This window comes from Pseudorca crassidens, chromosome 8, assembly GCF_039906515.1.
Source record: "Pseudorca crassidens isolate mPseCra1 chromosome 8, mPseCra1.hap1, whole genome shotgun sequence".
NCBI classification, from domain to species: domain Eukaryota; kingdom Metazoa; phylum Chordata; class Mammalia; order Artiodactyla; family Delphinidae; genus Pseudorca; species Pseudorca crassidens.
This window is the reverse complement of record NC_090303.1, coordinates 103,703,961-103,725,290: the sequence shown is the minus strand read 5'-3', so window position 1 is coordinate 103,725,290 and position 21,330 is coordinate 103,703,961. Positions and strand designations below refer to the sequence as shown.

The 21,330-nt window shown below is 43.1% G+C and overlaps 1 protein-coding gene across 5 annotated transcripts in view; it reads right to left on the bottom strand.

The window, feature by feature from the left end:
• DPP6 (dipeptidyl peptidase like 6) overlaps positions 1-21,330 on the bottom strand; it is a 1,023,012-nt gene that overhangs the window by 361,020 nt on the left and 640,662 nt on the right. For all 5 annotated transcript variants that reach the window (XM_067747535.1, XM_067747534.1, XM_067747537.1 and 2 more), the window contains exon 3: positions 13,087-13,185. In XM_067747535.1, the coding sequence (XP_067603636.1) occupies positions 13,087-13,185 (99 nt within the window). The remainder of the gene's footprint in view (positions 1-13,086; positions 13,186-21,330) is intronic.

The window sequence follows — 21,330 nt, the reverse complement described above, 5'->3', positions numbered from 1 at the left end:
CAAGTTGTTTGCTGTTTTCTCTGGAGATGGAGATTGTGGAGGAGCCCAGGATATTCAGAGAAGTAAAGCGTCTGAACACAGAAGAGAAGACTGTGACCCAGGAGACAGTCCCTGCTGGGACTGCAGGCTGTTGGGTCTGAAGCAGCAGATGTGAGGTTGGCCCTTAGGTTGGAAATCCGGACCTTTATAAAAGCCCCAAACCTGCTGAGCATTAAAAAAAAAAATCCAGATGCCATATCTGGACAAAACTCTAATTCAAAGAGATACATGCGCCCCTATGTTCATAGCAGCACTATTCACAATAGCCAAGACATAGAAACAACCTACATGTCCATCGACAGATGAATGGATAAAGATGTGGTATATATACACAATAGAATATTAGCCATAAAAAAGAATGAAAAATGCCATTTGCAGCAACGTGGATGGACCTAGAGATTATCATACGAAGTGAAGTCAGACAGAGAAAGACAAATACCATATGATATCACTTATATGTGGAATCTAAAATATGACACAAATGAACTTATCTACGAAACAGAAATGGACTCACGGACATAGAGAACAGACTTGTGGTTGCCAAGGGCGGGGGCACAGGGGTGGGATGGATGGGGAGTTTAGGATTAGCAGATGCAAACTATTACATATAGAATGGATAAACAACAAGATCCTACTGTACAGCACAGGGAACTATATTCAATATCCTGGGATAAACTATAATGGAAAATAATATAAAAAAGAATGTACATATGTGTATAACTGAGTCACTTTGCTGTGTAACAGAAACTAACATAATATTGTAAATCAGCTATACTTAAAAAAAAAATCCAGCTGTCAACATGTCTATTCCCATAAACTCCCCCTATTTCTGCTCCAATAAGATATAAGAAGAGACAAGAAAAAAGGTGAATTCCATATCAACCGCCTGTAAGCCACCAGATATTAGAAGGGCCTACCCCGGCACTCAGAGCGCCTCCTTCTGGAAGATGCCCAGCTTTGCAAGGACAGCACAGGACGCTGGCCATTTGGTTTGCCCAGGAGGCCCCCGAAACACTTAAACTGGGAACAGGAGATTCGCGCTAACTTTGCAGGCAACTCTGATTCATGTGCCCAGCCCCTGCCGTGGGCATCTGTGCAGGGAAGTGAGGATGAGTTCATAGTTCTGTGATGGAAGCGGCAGCAGCAAAGCAAGGCCACTGGGTTTGGGGAAGGCCTCTAAGCAAGCGGAAAAAAGGAGGCACTGAAAATTCTCCGAGGCAGGGATGCCAAGGGGCCTTCAGAAGACGGAGGGGCAACAGTCACCTCTAAGCTGCTCCATCTTCTGGGGTGTGAAAGTGTTCTCTTCCCTGACCCCCAACCCTGCCTAAAAGGCTGCCATTAAGCAGTTTTGTGTCCTTCAGTTTGGGAGCTCAGAGGAGTGAGTGTCCCTGCAGGGGACAAAGTGGAGATGAGAGAGGCTCATTGGCACGGGAGCCACAGCAGAGCACAGGACGGGCAGTGAGGTGGGGGTCAGCCTGAGAAGAAGCCAGAAAACATAACAAAGTATTGAAAAGGCCACCAGACAAATGAACTTACCTGCAAAACAGAAGTAGAGGCACAGATGTAGAAAACAAGCTTATGGTCACCAGGGGGTAAGGGAGGGAAGGGACGAATTGGGAGACTGGGATTAACACATACACACCACTATATGTAAAACAGATAACTAATAAGGACCTACTGTACAGCACAGGGAACTCTACTCAATCCTCTGTAATGACGTACATGGGAAAAGAATCTAAACAAGAGTGTGTATATGTATACGTGTAACTGACTCACTTTGCTGTACACCTGAAACTAACACAACATCGTAAATCAACTATACTCCAATAAAAATTTTAAAAATAAAAAAATAATAAAAGAAAAGAAAAGGCCACCACTTTCTGTAGGACCTGTGTTCAAACAGCGCAGGTAAAGGACTTAGCACAGTTTCTGGCACATTTTGCATATAATCGATAAATGGCAAGGACAAAAATTATGAGGGGTGAACACGTCTAGTATCAGGAGCTGTCTCTACCACATCCATTAGTCTCCCTACTAAAGCAGGAAAATGGAATTGGATACATCTTTATCATTACACACGTATGTGTGATTTCTTACAATGCCAAGAGTCACCACAAATAAAGAACCTGGTTGTCCTTCAGTCAACCAGAAATTCATTTACCCAGAGTCCTTGTCCATGAATACTCGATCTGCCCGACCCCTGAGTCATTCATTCAGTCAAGTAATATTTACAGAAACTTTATCACATGCCAGACACTCTGCCCTATGAGGGAAATAGGACAGTCACAACAACATGCTTACGGCCTTAAGAAGCTTGCTGTCAAGGGCAAGGCAGAGATGTAAACAAACACCTGAACACAAAATTAGATATGCCATGGGCACAGGGTTGATGGGTCATCAGGGATTACACTCATTTATGGAAGAGATCAAGTGATTCATTTTTTATTAATTAAGAAGGTGATCAATGTTTGAAAAGGTGTCAATGATAATTAATTAGCCTCTAGTAGGCTGATGTGGTTAAGGACTTGGTGGGATAATTTAATTGAAACAATAAATGAAAATGTCAGTGTTTGTGTGAGGGTACTGCATTCAAGGATGCAGAGGCTCTAATTAATAGAACTTCCCGATTTGCTTTTAAAAGAGCATTCTAGACACAAAGGAATCTCACCCCTGGGCTCAACAGCTGCAGAAAAATTAGGACTTAGGTAACTTCACAGGCTCCCTTAATCTGGATGAAAGTAAAATAAAACAAAACTTGTGAGTCCTGGGCTGTGCACTGCGGGGGTGAAAGTACCCTTGACATGCCACTGTTGGGAGGACAACCTGCCCTGCACTCTGATCTAGTCTTGAAGGCGGATCTCCTGCAGTGACATGTGGTACCTCAGGGCACACCCTGAGTGATGTGGGGCGGGATGCTCAGGAAAAGCCCTGACCAGCCTTGAAGCCCTGGAACAGCCATAGAACATTCTGAAAACTGTCTCTCCACCTCACTGAGGATGAAACACAACATGTCAATATCACTTGAGATCTCTTTTCTCAAGAAAAAAAATATATGGGTGCATGTGTGAGTGTGAGTGTGTGTGTGTGTTTTCCTAGATCCAAAAAAAAAAAAAAAAAAGCCTGTCCCTTTGGAATGCAAACAAACAAAGTTGAAATGGGATATCACTCTTCGCTCCTGCCAAGGGTCTGCATTCAATTCAACAAAGACAGAGGTTGTTTCTAAATTCCCACAGAAGCGGCACTTGCCAGCTGTAAGGTGATGAAAAGATTCAGAACACGCCTCTCTTTGCTGGGAGAGTGTTGGCCGAGCTCAGCCTGCAGAGGTGCAACTCCTCAAACCAGGAATTACTACAAGCAGCAGGGCCTGGCCCCTCAGACAGAGGACCAAAAACGGTGAGTGTGATGTTCACATAGTGTCCATGCCCCTCGGAAAGGGAAGAACCAGGCTGGCCCCGCCTCTGCCCCAGATGCTCCTTTAGCTGCTGGTGAAGCAGGTCCAGCCTTGCAGAGTGGGCTGTGTCCCCAAGGCTGGGGACCCTAAGACGATGCTCCAGGTGATGCTCTGATGGAAGTTTGACAGAGTTCTAGCACAGCCTGGAGGAGCGAGCAACTACTTCTCCTTGGGAAAAGCCAGAGAGAATTTATTTTGGATCAAGCCATAAAGAGTGAATGAGAGCTTCTGAAGCACAGAATTATTGAATAAAAGCACTCTCTCTCTCTCTCTCTCTCTCTCTCTCTCACTCACACACACACACACACACACACACACACACACACACGGAGAACAGACAAAGGCACTAAGTTACTGAACGTAGCTACTGTTCTCATTTGTTACACTGCTATTATTGCTTCTACTGCCCCGGGCACTAAATGCTACCCTCTTTTGATTGTTTCCTGCCGGTAACTCCAATAGAAAACCTCGCAGGACAGTTAGCAGATAATCGTTTTAACTCAGACACTGGAAATACGGGAGATGCACGAGGAAGAAGGCAGAAGGACGCAGAGAGGCAGCTGGGGAACCGTCTTGGTCGGCGGATACAGGAGCTGTGGTGGGGGTGGGCTTTACTGCACTAAGACAGTCCGAGGCGTAACTGGCCTCACACCAGACGACTGGGTTTTCTCCTCCCGAGGAAAGGGGGAAACCTCGAAAACTACAACAAAAGCGAGAGAAAGTATTCAATAAATGGGTGCTTGACCCAAACATGTACTCTGTACATGTACATTTCATCTGTTTCTCAGGGGCTTTAATAAGACACGGTGATGCTCTTCGATGTGCATTTTATGTAATGACTTAAAATGATTACTATTATTATCTCCTTCCACACACCGAGCCACGTAAGAACACTTTCACCCTTTGAAACCTGTCCTTTCTGGGCATTCCTTTTCAGTGACTGCTGGCTGATTGGTACAGGCGGTGCCGAATAACCCCCAGGGAACTTTTTGACTCTCTGCAATTCTAAGACTTAATGGTTTTCATTGAAAAAATGTGGCCTTCGAAAACAGCAGAAATACCCAAACCATTTTAAACTCGAATTCCACCTCCATCTAACCCCCTGAGCTTTAGGAAAAAAAAAAAACCCTATCTGGTTTTTCAGAATAACAACAGAGAAGAAGAGAAAGCAAATGTGGAAATCAAGCTGCTTTGAGCCCTGTGCACTATCTCCAATTTTATCTTCTGAAACATATACTTTTCCAGGATCAACCAGCACCTGTTATTTTCCTACATTCAAAGGAAGCAATTTTCTCCAATTTTACAGTCTCTCCCACAGAGCGTCCGAGAGACAGAGAGGGCTCTTTGCTCACAAGTGCCTGGATTAATGGAAGTAAGAATCAGCAAACAGAGTGGAGAGATTCAGGAGCCAGAGGCCACCGCGGGCTTTCACCACGTTCCACTGAAGCTGAGGAGAGAGCAGGCTGGGAGGCCAGGCCTGGCCTGGAGCTTGCAGACAAGCTAATCCAGCCCCGGGCCTGCCTGCATCCTGAAGACACTGGGCAGGGGAAAGCGGGTCCCGGAAGGGGGCAGGTGGCCTCGCCTTGCCCAGAGCACAGGGCATGGGGCTCATCAACCCGTTGCCAAATTTCAGTCCAGGCTGACTTCCCAGCAGAGAACCTGCAAAACCAAATACTCTTCTCGAGAACGTGTGTTGCCCAGGACTCTCCCCAGGTGCTACGGCATCAGACCACCTGTGCAGAGTGACTGATGTCACAGATACAGAGGAGACCATTTTTCTGTTGTTGGCAAGTGTGATGAAGGGAAAGCAAAAAGCCGTCTATATACAAATATCACGCCGTCTTTCTGGAATTCGCCTTCCCCCATTATAGTCTGAAACAGGGTTAGTAAGAGGGTAGTTGCCATATAAACTAGTCTGATTAGGGGAAACAAAACCCAAACATGGGTTAGGCTGTACAAGAGACTTGCAGAAAACGTGCTCCTGGCGCAGGTAGGGGTTTGCAGCCGCCGAGGGGCCACTTCTCATTGCCGTGTCCTCCGCCTGCCATCACAAAGTCAGCCGAGCACTAGCTCTCCTGCCTCGCCCTCTCCCAGGTCTTCTCTGAGGCCACCTCCTCAGCCCACTGCCCCTCCCCCAAGTGTAAGCAGCTCCTCAGCGATGCACACTTTCCACTGGCCGGTGTCACGCCCAGTTCTCAATACTTAAAGAACGTTCCACTGGGTGACCTTTCATCGACCTCTGTTCTGAACTCTGTATCTGATCACAGAAGCTGACTCACATCCCTGGAGTCGTGGTCCTGGTTCACCAGGCTACCATCTCCGCAGCATCCTTGCTGCACGTCTTCCCGTCCCCTCCCTTTCTACGCGGCCAGCACATCCTGTTCATTTACCGTTGTTCATGGTGCCTTTTCACATCTGTCACTTTGTTTCCACTCACAGCCAAAACTTTCAGTCTCTAAAGACTGACCAAATTAAGGCACACTTATGTACTGAGAGCCTCTGAAGACATTAAAATGATCAAGGAAATACGTTTATGATATGTGTTATAAACTTTTCCCCATGTAATAAATATAGTTAACATTGTCCCACATATTATGTTATCTAAAAGGATAAATATGAAAATGTAATGGTGGTGATTTCTAGTTGATGGAATTACAGGGGATTTATTTTCATCCTTTAAAATAGATTTCATCTCTTTTCTAATTTACTATAGTAAATACGTAATTCAGATATAATAAAAATATTTGATACGACAGTTACGCCTAAGCTCTCACTGTGCCATTCCACTATTCTAAAACCTTCAGTTCTCACTCAACTCCTGTTTCTCTAAATTCTATCCCTTTCTCACTGGCTACCCTCCTCTCCCAAGAACCTGCCTAACCTGGTCCCACTTTCCCCTCTGGGCTCATCGATGGCTCTTCTCTCTAGCTGGACATTGTTCACAGATAGTCCACGTGGGCTCCTGCCCCAGGGCCTCTGTGGCTGCTGTTCCAGGTGGCCTGGAACACCCTCCCCCAGAGAGCTTATCTGCAAGATTCTCACATTCAGGTCTCTGCTTAAATCAACTTCATCAGAATGGATTTTCAACCATTCTGTGTAAAATAGCATGTCCATAAGTTTCCTTATCTTTAAAAGTGGATTTTTTTTCTTTTTTCCTGCGGGCGGGAGAGGGGCACGCCACGTGGCTTGTGGGATCTTAGTTCCCCGACCAGGGATTGAACCCGGACCTTTGGCAGTGAAAGCGTGGAGTCCTAACCACTGGACTGCCAGGGAAGCCTCCAAAACTAGGTTAAGTAGCAAATGAGAAAATGTTCAAGAAGCGCCAGCAGATGGCCACAGACGGGGTGCTTTGCTAGGTGCTGCGAACACATGGTAATTAAACAGAGGCAAATCCTATTCTTGTGGCGTTTACATGGAAGGAAAGATAGGCGTTGAGTAAATAATTATATTTAATGTGTGTAATAAAAGGTAAAGTCCAGGGGCTTCCCTGGTGGCGCAGTGGTTGAGAGTCCGCCTGCCGATGCAGGGGACACGGGTTCGTGCCCCGGTCTGGGAAGATCCCACATGCCGTGGAGTGGCTGGGCCCGTGAGCCATGGCCGCTGAGCCTGTGCGTCCGGAGCCTGTGCTCCGCAACGGGAGAGGCCACAGCAGTGAGAGGCCCGCGTACCGCAAAAAAAAAAAAAAAAAAAAAAAAAGGTAAAGTCCAGGATGCATCAGAGCCTGAATCTAGAAGAGCTAGGCAGCAGAGAAAAGCCGGCGGCGGGAGTGAGAATTAGGGAGAGATCAAAGGAAAATGATAAACTGTAGGGGTGGTGCTGAGGAGGGATGAGAGTAGAATAGAGAAGAGGGGTGTTCTGGGCAGAAAGAACATCCTGTGAGAACCACCCTGAGGGAAAAGAAGACGGACTTCAGAAGCCATCAAAGAAGTTCAAGTCGGTCCAGAGCAAAAGAAAACTGGGGACACATGAGGGACAAGGCAGGAAAAGTAAGGGGACTGATCTCAGAGAGTCTGAGAAACAGAGGGTGCCCAGGGCTGGGGCTGCACGCCTCTCCTGAGAGCAGTGGAAAGCCAGGGAAAGTTCTGTGACAGGAGATCGGGGGCGGGGAGATGAGTCCTGGACCCGTGAACTCGAAGTGTCCACAAGACATCCTGGTGGACATGTAAATCAGTCAGTGAGACACACACACACAACACACTCAGAACAGGGTTTGAGCTGGAGCTGCAGAACTGAAACTCAGTGGCATATAGATAGTAACTAGAGTCATGGGACTGAATGAGTGTACAGAGGCTTGAGGATTTCAGACATCTAAAGGTGGAAACATAAAAACTCCACCCATGTGAGTGACCCCTTCTGCTTGTACCAGAGCCATTACCTGAGGGTCCACTGAGGAGCATGGCTCCTGGTCCTGTCTGCTGCCACGCCTGTCTCCAGTCCTGTATCCTTTAGATGAACCAGCTGACAAATATGCCAATGGCAGTCAGGAGTGCCTGACTGAATCTAAGATGGGCTCTGAGTATTCTGAAGGCGGAGCTGGCAGAAGTTCTTGGTGGATTAGATATGAAGTACAAGGAAAAGAGCAAAGTAAACGATGACTTCAAGTCTTTCAGCCTGTTCTGCCAGAAGAACAAATTTCTCATCAGCTGAGCTGGAAGAGGCTGTGCATAGAGCAGGTGGGTTTGGTTTTTTGTTTGGGTTTTTTTTGGGTGGGGAGGTAGGTCAAGAACTCAGATTTGGCGAGACTAAAGTTAGGGTTGTAATGTCTATGAGACATCTGAGAACTTCAGGAGAGAGGTCTGGTCTGGAGAATAAGTTAGGAGTCATTGGTAGGTGAATATTTTAAGCCATGAGACTAGATGAAAGCACAGAGGGAATGAGTATAGATACCAAAAGGGGAGGATGAAGACTGAGTCCCAGGGCCACCAACATCAAAAGTCAGGGAGAAGAGCGAGAACTAGCACAGGAGTCTGAGAAGGAGCTGCCTATGAGGCAGAGATAAAACCAAGAGAAGGTGATGACCTACAGGTCAAGTGAGAAAGCTGGTGCAGGTAGAGGGAGTAATCGTGTCAAATGCTGCTGATGATCAGATTAAGATGAGGTCTGAGACGTGACCATGGAATTGAGCAACCTGGAGGTTACTGGTGACCTTGACAAGAGGAGAGTCAGGGAGCGCTGGGGGTGAAAGCCTAACTAGAGTGGGCTTGGCAAGAACTGGAGAAGAGTAATCTGAGATGTCACAGAGAGACAACTGTTTCAGGCTGCAGAGGAGAACAAGAAATTGGGCAGTGCTCGGTGGGGAGGGTGGAGTCACGCTAAGCTTTGTGTGTGTGTTTCGGTGAGGCAAATAAGAGCGTATCTGCCTGACGATGGGAATAATCTGACACAGAGATTAAAAAAATGAACATTTAGAGAAGAAAGGAGACATTTGCTACAATTATTCCTCAAGTAAGTGAAGCAAGTTCATCTCTGATTTTTGTAGATGGAGCACAGACAGGTCCTGTGGTTACAGGCTGGGGGAGGGGCAGAGCTCATGGCAGGTGCAGATGGTGGTGGGTAAGGAGATGTGATGGTGAGAGTATTAAGCTTTCTTCTAGTAGTTTTAAATGAGAATTAGGATGGGAAGAAGGTTGCAGAAAATTGAGAGAGGAGAAGGTTTGAAATGATCCATCATCTAGGAGTTGCAAAGAGGGAACAAGACAGCCCAGGAAGACTGGTTCATGGACATAAATGGACTTACGTGTCTGGAGTAACCAGAAGACCTCATCACAGTGGCTACCTCATATCCCAGCACAGCACATTAAAGGATCCAAAAGGTTGAGAAGTCCAATGTGGTAGCTTATAAAAGGCAGAAGAATTTACTCAACTAAGCAAATATGCGGCGAGACTACACCCTGGGCAATTTCAGGAAGTGTATGCCTCTTCCTTTGTAGGAGGGAGTTCAGAGTGAGCTCCCAGTGAGTTCAGATGTTGTCAGTTCCACTGCTCTACACACCTCATCTGACTTGACCCAGGGGTTGCAACAAATATGTGAGGGAAGTCTACAAGAGCTTTCGGACATTAGAGAATTTGAAGACTGTTGCACCAATCATTTTCAGAAAAGGTAGATCAAAAAATCGTCTCTAGTATAAAAATGGGTGAGGAGAAATTTAACTCCAACCCAATCCATTTTCTCCTGATAAATAAAGCATCTAACTAGACTATTAACTCCAATATTAAACCCAAGAAACATTTGTTAACTTTAGTGGTTAATGTGCACTAAAAGAGCCAAGTCTCTTTCTCTGTGGGGAATTACCCCATTTTTCTTGATCACTTGGGTATTTTGTTAGTTCAACATAGGCACCATGAGAGTAAGGGATACTAGAATAGAAAATTTAAGGAATGGCAACAATTCTGAAATACAACCTACAGCCTTGCTTAAAACACACAATGTAACCAGTGAGGTTGTGAGAGAAATGGGCTGGAGACAGGGGGCTTCGATTCTATACAATGTAGCCGTGTACAGAAACCAGAGAGACCTAGGTTCAAGTCTGAATTTTGCTACTTATTAACGGTGTGATGTTGATCAAGTCATTTAAACACCCTTGGCTCAGTTTCCTCATCCATAAAATGTGAATAATGGTAGTTGTGAGAATTAAATGATTTAATGTGTGCAAAGCACTTAGTAGAGAGCTTAAGATGTGGGAAACCCTCAGTAGTTGATGGTGATGGTGATGGCGATGGTGATGATGATGGTGATGATGATGGTGGTGATGGTGATGATGATAATGATGTGATGATGATGATGGTGATGGTGGTGGTGGTGATAGTGATGATGATGTGATGATGGTGACTGTGATGATGATGATGGTGGTGGTGGTGGTGATGATAATGTGATGATGGTGGTGATGATGGTGATGATGATGGTGGTGGTGGTGTTAGTGACAGTAAGGAAGAAGAAGGGGAGGAGGCACAGACAGAGGAGAAAGGAGGAAGAAGAGGAGAAGAATGAGGTTGCCATAGTGATGATGGTGGTAGATGGTGGTGGTGGTGGTGTGTGGTGACTCCAAGTCTACCACAGGGAAACTGTTCCAGAGGCAAAAAAAATGCTTGCATTTTGGGGGTCCATGGGCAATTTGCCTGCTACATTGTAGACACTCAATAATCACTAATTGAATGAACTAATGTTCTGATAATTTCTAAAGCTCATCTCAGCTCCACAGCATTTGCTAATCCTGTGAATGTATAGTAGTCTTTCTGTGGATCTTCACATTTACACTTGTAATGTAAAAAGTGAATGAATTCTTTGTGGTATTTGTAAAAATCCATTATGAAGGCACAGTTAATCACCACAGTTATTTCATCCACTTTAAGCGATTACATCTTCAGGGAGCAGGAGGCAAGGGACTGATCAGGAAGAGGAATAAGTGAAAGAAAAGTTGGAGGGGGGCAGCTAAAAGGGCAGGGGAAACAGTAATGGTCCCTCACACTCTTGACAGTGCCTGGTCTCTGGGGAGACCTGACCACCTGGCTAATTTGCAATAAAACTTCACACTGTGCTTACATTTACAAAGGAAGAATCCACTTAAGAAAGCTCCTGGACCCCAAAGTCATGTGTATTTGAAACGCAGGTGGTCTTATGAATAGACTTAACCTGCTGAAACAGAGAGGCTGGGCATTTTCTGCTGGGCACAAGGCCACTTCTCAACTGCTTGTATTAACGCCCAGCTTTGTGGCTATAACAAAATCTTGGCTGGCTTCCTCCGGCCAGAAAGCCAGCACATCTCAGAGCCAGCTCTGTGCATCTGCAGCACGGATTAGCTCATGAGATACAAAAACACCTTTCAACAGTAACCGACACGGGTTCCTGCAGAAACTTCGGTGCCCCTGGGCCTCCAGATCTCTGCTTTTACACTTTTTACATTTTTTGCACAGGGAAAGCTGGTTTAGGCCAAGTCTGAGACCATAGGCACCCTAATATAAAGATCTCCCTATATTATTTTAGCACCTCATGGAGTCTTTGCAGGGCCCCCTCTGACCTGCTCTGAACCCTATACCTTTGAGACCAAGTTTATGCACCCTCGTTGAAACCCCTTCTCAGGAGGATGAGGGCATCACACGCTTCCTGCACCTCGCTCCCGGCTGCCTTTGCTCCTCCCCGTTTTGTGCCCAGAATGACTCTGTGCTCCTTAAGAAGAGAGCGATCACCTTTTATCCCCAAGGTCAGGCCCAGCGCACGATCCATGCTTACCTCCTTCCTCCGCAATATGGGTAAATGCAAACAGGAAGCAGAGGCTGAGTCCCCCTCAACACCAAAGGTGAAATTACCTCCTCAGTCAAATGACAAAGACCTTGGCTCAATATACGCTTTGGATCTCCATGTGCCCCCCACTGGCATTCACAGTACACTGCTCTCATCTCTCCCCAATTCCATCTTATAAAATACATTCCCTCTGAGATTCAGCTACTTCGTTAATTTTTAAATAAGTGAATCTAAGGATCAGAAATTAATACCTAAGCCACAGTGGAGGACAAAGGAGAAGCTACTGTCCTAGTAGGAGACTAAAGGCAAAAAGTCAATGCTGGTTGATTTTCAAGAGTTTGTGAAGCATAAGAAGCATTTCAGAGGAGTCTGACGGCAAGAAAACGTAATCACACGGTGTCACTCAACAAAACAGTAGAGGAAAGAGCACAAAAGGGGAAGTGAGGAGACAGGCTTCCAGCCACAGCTGTGTCACTAACTAGCTCTGTGACCTCAGAAAATTCACTTAACCTCTCTGGGCCTCATTTACTATAGAAGGCAGGATGTGAACTAGATCTCTAGCATTCCACTACAAAGGTTCTTTGACCTGAGGATTAATTTTCAAGTGCATCCCACTGAGGCTAAGACTAAATGCAAACAATATCCATGGAGATAGCAGCAGAGGTTCTAGAACCAGACTACACGAGAGGGATGCAGCAAAGCCTGCAGAAGATGGGGAGCAGTCATTTACATCTTTCCTCCCAAGACTGCACCCTGAAAATTGTTTCAGACCCAACTACAGGAAATGGACTGTTTTGAACCAAAACATGCCTTATAAACATACTGCCTTTTTCCACCAGTTCTATTTTGCTTTATTGTTTATAAAAATCAGCCCAAAGAAGATTTCATCCAGATTAAAGTTCAAGAGGAAAATTAATTTATCTGCATCGATGCACGACGCTCCGCTGTTTCCTTCATTAGACAGCATTCTAGAAGAAACCTTTTAGTTCCTTTTGGCCCTTGTATCTAGTTGGAGTGAAAGCAAGAGGAGTACAAAAGGGAATAAAGAACATGGAGAAAGGAGGAAGGTTCAGCTGTGTCTCTCCCCGTCTTGTTGCTTAGCAACACCTCACATCTCCGTCTGAGAAATTATGATTCAGGGAGGCGACACGGAGGACCCATTTCCCATGAAGAAGCAGCCTGATTTTACCAGATGCGCATTTTCTTAGACTGATAATAAGATGGTGCTCACAGCAAGAGCTCTGAGGATCCACTTCTACAGCCAGAGAGAGAAGGTGAAAGGCAAACTACGACACCCAAACTCTCAAAAAGTGGCAGGGAGTGGGAAAGTGCTTTCTCACATGCACTCAGGACTCACCACTTATCCACTTAGCCTCGGGATCATGAATTTTGAAATCTTCACTGAAGAGATCTTCCACAGTCACCTTCTTCTTTTGAGACAGACTGTTATCTTCCGCTAGAAAAGAACGAGGCAAATGGTCAAAATTTTTGTTTTTTGGTAAAAAGAAAAAAGAGGAGTATAAAATATTCTGATTGCCATTCAGAAATAATATATATGGTAAGACATAATTTCTATAAGTAAGTGCTGAACAAACGAATGCTTTCTGTTTTTAGCTAAGCTATCAAAAACTATGGTAAGGGCTTCCCTGGTGGCACAGTGGTTGAGAGTTCGCCTGCCGATGCAGGGGACACGGGTTCGTGCCCCGGTCTGGGAGGATCCCACATGCCGCGGAGCGGCTGGGCCCGTGAGCCATGGCTGCTGGGCCTGCGTGTCCGGAGCCTGTGCTCTGCAACGCGAGAGGCCGCAGCAGTGAGAGGCCCACGTACAGCAAAAAAAAAAAAAAAACCTATGGTAAGGGGAATCACGGTTCAGTAAAATGGCATCATTATGCCCCCTCTGCCTGCAAAACATGAATGATCGTATTTCTTACATATGAAGGTAAACAGTTGTTTCAAAGCTGACTGATGAGCAATAAGGTGGGAATAGTCAAGAAAGCAAAGGATCTCAACTTGTTATGTAACCAGTCATTCATTAAGCACTTATAACGCCAACTGCAGATAACACGTTGGATGCTGAAAATTCAAAGACAACTAACACATTCCTTAGGTATTTATTCTCCATGTGCCTCACTTGTCCCTGGCTGCCTTTAGGTTGGGGATTAGTTCTTCAGATAGAATCACGTCCCAAATTCTGTGTGCAAACTAGCAGATTTTGCCCTCCCTTACCTGGATCACCATGCTTGGGAGTAAGCACCTGGGATAAGACTTGAACATCCATCCCAAGAGGCAATGTTTAGCTAAGGGCCCCAGCGGGAGACTTTAGGAACCTGGCAGCTTTTATCCTGTTTCCTGAGGTTGAAGTGTCTGGGGTTTTAGATCTGCCTCAGAAGACGTTCTCTCCAGTGGCACCAAAATCCATTCATCTACTTTGAAAAGACAAAGGGCTGCCTGGGCATCTGACCTGTGAGACTAAGCAGATTAAACCCACAGAACAGGACACCAAACCACCTTCATTTCCTTTATAAGAAGAAGAAACTCTTTATCTTAACCATTTCTGATGTACATCATTTACTAGAATGTTTATTTATGATCCCGCCCTCTTAAACAGAAGACGCCAGCTGTGGTGCTCTTCCTGAGATTCAGGTCCTCCTTTCTCCCGTTTTGTGTTGGGCTGCTGTGAGGGGGATGCTCAGTGCTAATCAAGGTGTGGAGGTCTGTGTGCCTCCTACGTGAGGTGGCTTCAGATCAGTATGCTTTTACATTTGGATGTTTGGTTGTTACGTCTGTTTCTCTCCTCAATTTCTGGCTGTTGAGCCACCTTCATTTCTTGGGCTGTCACAATGCTTGCCCTCAACAGTACCCTTTGCCTCTTTCAACCTTCTGTTTCAAAATCTGTGGCAGGTTGGGAAAACAAAAAGAATTTTTGTTATACTACATAATCAAGTAAGAATATAGACTCTCTGAATGAAATCTCCAAAGCTTCCTCTAGGGTTCTAGCATGTAGATTTTGTTACATCTCCTATGGTTTCTTTCTTTTGGCCTCCTTGGATGTGATAGATTACTGAAATTCTCAGAAACGTTGCACACTGACTGATTTCTTGCATATCAAATAGGATTAATGTGTGTAAAAGTCTTTCGAAATTTACAGAATGATAAGGTTCAAGGTGGCCTTCTTGTTAGACCTGATTATATGTGGAGCTCTCCCAGGGGCTGATCAAAACATGTTAAAACCAAACCAAATTCTTTCCTCTAGGACCTTCCTATCTGCAACTGAAGCAGCCCCGAAAAAAGACACACTGCTTCAAACACAATGCATTTCAGTATGGAAGACAGACAATAAATGAAAATTTTAAAGATTACTAGACAACAGTCTAATAAAAGTTATACCGTGATCTAGTAATTAAGAAGTATACTTGCAACTAGTCGGTAAGTAAGTGCACAGTACAGTGATTACAGACAACAATACTATATTATAAACATCAAACTTGTTAAGAGACTAGATCTTAATTATTCCTACCAAAAAAAAAAGATAATTATGTGACCTTATAGAGGGTGTTAGCTAACCCTACAAAGGCAATCATATTGTAATATATAAATGTATCAAATCAACATGTTGTACACCTTAAACTTACACAATGTTATATGTCAAATATATTTCAATTAAAATACAATAAATCAAATTTAAAAAGAACAAAGAATAAAAATTTCAGAGACACTCAGCTATATGGTCAGAAAATAATCATATTAAAACTTAAATTGTATCTAAGTAAACACCATTATTCAGGGATGATTCTAGCTCCACATTTTGGTTATCCACATGTCTAAGAAGAAAAGAATGAAAGACTGTCATTTCAACAAACTTTGGGTAAACTATGAAAAGCCAATTTATTCACTTTATAAAAAATTTTCTTTTCACAAATGACTAGGAATTCATCCAAAAATATATATATATTTGGGTTTTCTTTGGCTGCCCCGCGTGGCACGCGGAACGCCCCCGACCAAGATTGAATCCGTGCCCCCTGCATTGGAAGCGTGCCCCTGCACCACCAGGGAAGTCCAAAAATGTGTTTTATTTTTAAAAAAACTATTACTTCCTCTGTTTTTAAAACATACTTTAAAATCTTACACGACTTAAATAGGGACAGCCTGTAATGGCGGCATTATGATATACACTAGACAAAGTGCTCCGCCCACGCCAGGACACTTGATTGTGTCAATATCAGCTCTGCCTCCTCAAAACCATCACCGCTGGCCTCTCTGGACCTTGACGGCTTGCTCACGTGGTCAAGTGCTATCTGAGTTACTGACTTACAGCCTGATGCATTCCAAAAACCCTTTGAGGTAGTGACAAGCACGAGTGACTGCCATGTTCAGGAGTCATGCTGAGCCCTGAAGAATCACAAATGAAAGACCTTATAAGCTGACCTTAAGAATCTCACAGAGCAATGGAACCAAGGCTGAAAGAATGACCACACTGTAGCAGTGACAGGGCTGAGGGCATCAGGACCTGGCGTGCTAATATTTAAGGAGACTGCAGAATAAAAAGTAGGGGGAATTCCAGAAAGAATTCTTTGAGAAAAGAACCCCCTAGCCAAGATAAAAGAGATAAAAGAAGAACATTCAAGCTAGGAGGATTGCAAGGTAACGAAGGCATTGGTGAATGCAGTATTTTCAGGAAATTGTGAGCATGTCGACATCGGCACAGTAGAAAGTGCGAGTTGAAAATGTCTCGAGATGAAGGCAGATTCTCTCATTATATCTGATACTCTGAAATTCCATTAGAAAGTGTCTGCTTGTGGATCTTCTTTAAACATCCTGCTTCCCAGTCAGTAGTATTTTCAGTCTAAGAACTACTTTCTCTGGATCAGGAATATTACCAGTAACTGTCTCAGTCAACATTACCGCTCCATCCTTCCAGACCCCACTGGACCTGCACAGGAGCTTTTAGGTCCAGCCTCCAAACGCCTAGCTTTTTCTTTCACGTCTTTGGCATTTTTATGTCTTTGGGAGCATTTGCATGATTTCTTCAGCTCCATCTTCCACTTTATGAATCAGCATGATTTCTTCAGCTCCGTCTTCCACTTTATCTACTTGCATGATTTCTTCAGCTCCATTTTCCACTTTATTTTTTCTCTAGTGTGTCTAACTGTTTCATTTCACTGCTGAGTTTTAAAATAATTATATTTTAATTTCTAATAGTCCTAATTAGCTCTTTCTCAAGATCATCGACTCTTACAGTTGCAAGCTCTTTTATCACATCGATCATTAAAAAAAAACAAAACCCTAAAGTGTCATTTTCTGTTTTCCCTAGCTGATTTATATTTCTTTGGAGTTAAGTTCTTATATGTGTTAAGCTGGTGTGCTGCTTTTAGGGGATGGTTTCTGTGGGTCCTTTGATCTTAGTTGTGAGGTTCTCTCCTGCAAGTGTCCTGGTGGTGTGGTCACAAGAATGTCCTGGGCAGTCAGAGGGTCCATCCGGGTAATGGCTCTCACCAGGCCTGTGTGGCCATTTGGGCTGGAGCCCTTTCAGAGATTCAAGAACCTCTGAACATAAATGCCATTTTAAGGCAGGGGCCACTTGTCCAGCCTCTGGCCTCCATAGACACCAGTATCCTATCCCCTCCTGTTGGGCCTGACTTTAGCCTCTGTTCCTTTAGGGCGGCAGGGATTTGGCCTTACTTGCTGCTGTAGGTTTTTACCCGGTCCTTCTTCTAAGAATACTTTTCTATTCTAGGTATAGGAAGAACTCCCTTTCTGGTTTTTGACTGCAGCTATGTTTTTACTATATATCTTCTCTCATTTCTAAACACTTGAAATGAAAAGGAAAAACTTCTATGTTCAACCTGTCACCTTTAAATGAAAATCAACATACACATGGAGATATAAGAAGTGGCCAGTGGCTCTTAGAGTTTGGACTTTATCCTGAAGAAAATTTGGGGATGATTGAAAAGTGAAGTTTCCTTCAGTCCTATAGTCAGATAACCACATGGCACTTGTAATTAACTTGGCATCTTGGTTAGCTCACTGGCATGCAAAGGTCTGTTATAATCTGTAGTGATGTAGTTGTTCTTTGTGTAGGTCAGTATATAATGCAAGGCTCCTTTCCATTCCTGATGCTTCTTAAATAGTTATGTTGTTAAATAGTACAATTATTGGACAACATTCTGGAACCTCTTCTCCAGAGATTGTTAATATTAGAAACAAATCCTTCGACCAGGTGTTTTCAATCACTGCTAGTGGGGGCGGGCGGTAGCTACTGACAAACCCAATGTGATAACAGAGAAAACCTATCCAGATTACTCAGAAGTCTCTTGTAAACTCTGCTTTTGTTAGAAATTGGAATAACTGACAACTCTAAAATGTTTTGCAGTCTTTGGAGGATTCTGAGAGTCATTACCTCTCGATCCTACAAGAAGGAGGACGAAGGAACACCATTTTATGGAAGGTAAACCTGAGCTCCTGAGAGGCTGAGTGGCTTCTCCAAAGATTCATGGTAAGGCAGTAAAGCTAACATTAACCACATTTGCAGAACTTAAATATTGACATTATTCACAGAATCTGGCTTGTTCACAACCTAATCCAGAACTGGGATGCTAATAAAATCACAAAATGCAGGTAATGTTAATGATGATCCTGATAAAACACTATGTTCTCCAGGTAAAAAAGTTTTCTGTAAATAAAGAAAAGGTTGGAAAAAAACATTTTAAGGCATACATTTCCTTAATTAGAAAAAACTTAGCCACCAAAGCAGATTAACAAGGAACTCATACTATCAATATAATGACTGGCACATAGCAAGTGGTCACCCTGCTACGAGTAGTTTGGCTGATGTCAAGTACTAAGTGCTTTCAAAACTCGAAGGGGACAAGGACAGTGTGGGTGCGTCAGAAGTAGCTCCACAGAGAGACAGACCCCAACCTGAGACTCAGAGTAAAACTACTCTTACATTTAGAATAAGTCACTGGGAAACTTGCATGTTATTTCTATAGAAGTTGATAATATTTGTATGTTTCCATACAAACACCTACACAAGAACATGTGGAAATCAATTTTTCATTTTTCAGTGTTTGCACTGTTAGTTCACAAGTTCCAATGACAAAGCATTTGCTGAAAAGCAAATCACTGTAGCCTGTTCCACTGACGACTATCCTAACACAGAGAGCTGCGCAGTAAGAGGAAAAAGCTCAGTGAAAACACAGGAAACATTTCCCTGCACTCTGCCCGCATGTGAGCTGAATGAGTGCACTATGTCAGATATGGTTAGAGGCTGGGCCCAATACATCCAGTTAGATTTCTTTTTTCTTTCTTTCTTTCTTTCTTTCTTTCTTAAATAAAAGAAGTTCAGTCAATAATAATGTCTGCTATAGATACTACTCATATTTCCTTGGTAGGCAGATTCTTATCACAATGAAAGAATAAATTTAGTTACGCTTCACTACCAACAGCTTAGGAACAATGACATTTAAACCAGGTAACATGCCTACAAATCATGATATGAATTTGGGAATTTTTCACCTAATCCTGAGTTAACCTGTCCAGATCATTTACCACATGAATCCTTAGGTCAGGACTGAGAAGGAAACATCTCATACACAGACAGAAATCCTAAAGACAGTAGAAAGCAGCAGCCACTGAGTCAAGGGAGCACTCTCTCCCTTTACAAATAGTGAGATTTACTCCAAATTACAGCAAAATACAATTCTCTGGAGAAATCTCTCTGGAAAAGTCCACTCCCGAATGTAAGAAACTAAGAATCTATGGTTGGGTTAAGAACTGTATTAAAAAGAGAGTTGCCATATGATCCAGCAATCCCACTCCTGGACATACACCCAGATAAAACTCTAATTTGTAAAAACAGATGCACGTCAATGTTCATTGCTGCACTCCTTACAATAGCTGAGACATGGAAACAACCTAAATGTCCACCGACAGATGAATGGATAAAGAAGATGTGGTACATATATACAGTGGAGTACTACTCAGCCATAAAAAGAAATGAAATAATACCATTTGCAGCAATATGGATGGGCCTAGAGATTATCATATTGAGTAAAGTAAGTCAGACAGAGAAAGAAAAATACCATACGATATCACTTATATGTGGAATCTAAAAGGAATGATACAAATACTTATTTACAAAACAGAAACAGACTCACAAACATAGAGAACAGACTTGTGGTTGCCAAGGGGGAGGGGAGTGAGGGAGGGATGGATTGGGAGTTTCGGATTAGCAGATGCAAACTATTATATATAGAATGGATAAACAACAAGGTGCTACTGTATAGCACAGGGAACTATCGATATATTCAATATCTTGTGATAAACCATAATGGAAAAGAATATGAAAAAGAATGTATATATATGTAAATTGAGTCACTTTGCTGTACAGCAGAAATTAACACAACATTGTAACTCAACTAGGCATCAATAAAATTTTAAAAAAAGAATTACATTAAACCACGTTGTCAGGAGTGATGGTGGAGGAGCTACAAGAAAATCCACAGTCAAGGCTGCTTTTAGGAGGTACTTCTCTTTGACTCGTCCAAACAAAGTTGATCATGCTTTCCCTTCTGCTCCCAGGAGTCAGCATGGAACTGATTATTTCCTTTCAAGTCTACTTCCCATACTAGCTTGATTGTTCCCCTTTTCTTTTTAAGACAAAAACTGTGTCTTCTTCATCCCTGTAAGGAGCCTGGCACATACACACGTTCAGCTAATTTCTGTTAAATGAGCATTTTTAAAATCTACATCTTTGTTTTCACTTTTTGCTTATTTTTTGTAATAAAGTCTTTTCATTACTGAAATATATTATTTATGGTTATAACCCAAATTTATATCTACAAAGAGTCCCACAGATATTGATCTATCTTAAAGGCTTTTTCTTACAAGTTCACATACCTTCTGAAGCATCTAAGGAAGCTCATAGCATAATACCGAAATTAGTCATATTGCACATTTTACTCAAATGCTAGAAACCAAGTTATCAGCATTATTCAACACACCCTATAAATTAAGAAGTTCTAGATGTCGTGCTTTTTTTTTAAGCTTCTCAATCAAAAACATCAAAGATATTCATCTCTTCTTTATGCCCTTACCTTATTCTTTTAGATCTAGGAAATAAATTAAAACCTTAAAATATATTTATCTGCCTGTTTCCTTTAGTGAGCTATAACCATTGGACTTCACATAATAAAATGCACAAAGGTTGATATGTTTACCTAATCTTCTCCTTCTTTTGGACATTTTTATTAAGATAAAATTTACACACTATATAATTCACCCATCAGAAGTGTACAACTCAATGGTTTCAGTATGTTCAACAGAGTTGTGCAACCACCACTGTGATCTAAGTTTAGAACGTTTTCAGTATTCCCCCTTCCGAAGACTCCATAATCATTAGCAGTCAGTCTCCATTCCCACCCCTTTCTTCCCAGGCCTAAGCAATGAAAAATTTATTTTCTGTATCTATACATTTGGCTAGTATGGGTAACTCACATAGGATCGTACAATATCTTGATCTTTTGTGATTGGCATATTTCACTTATCATAATATTTTCAAGTTTCATCCATGTAATAGTATGTAATAATATGTATCAGCACT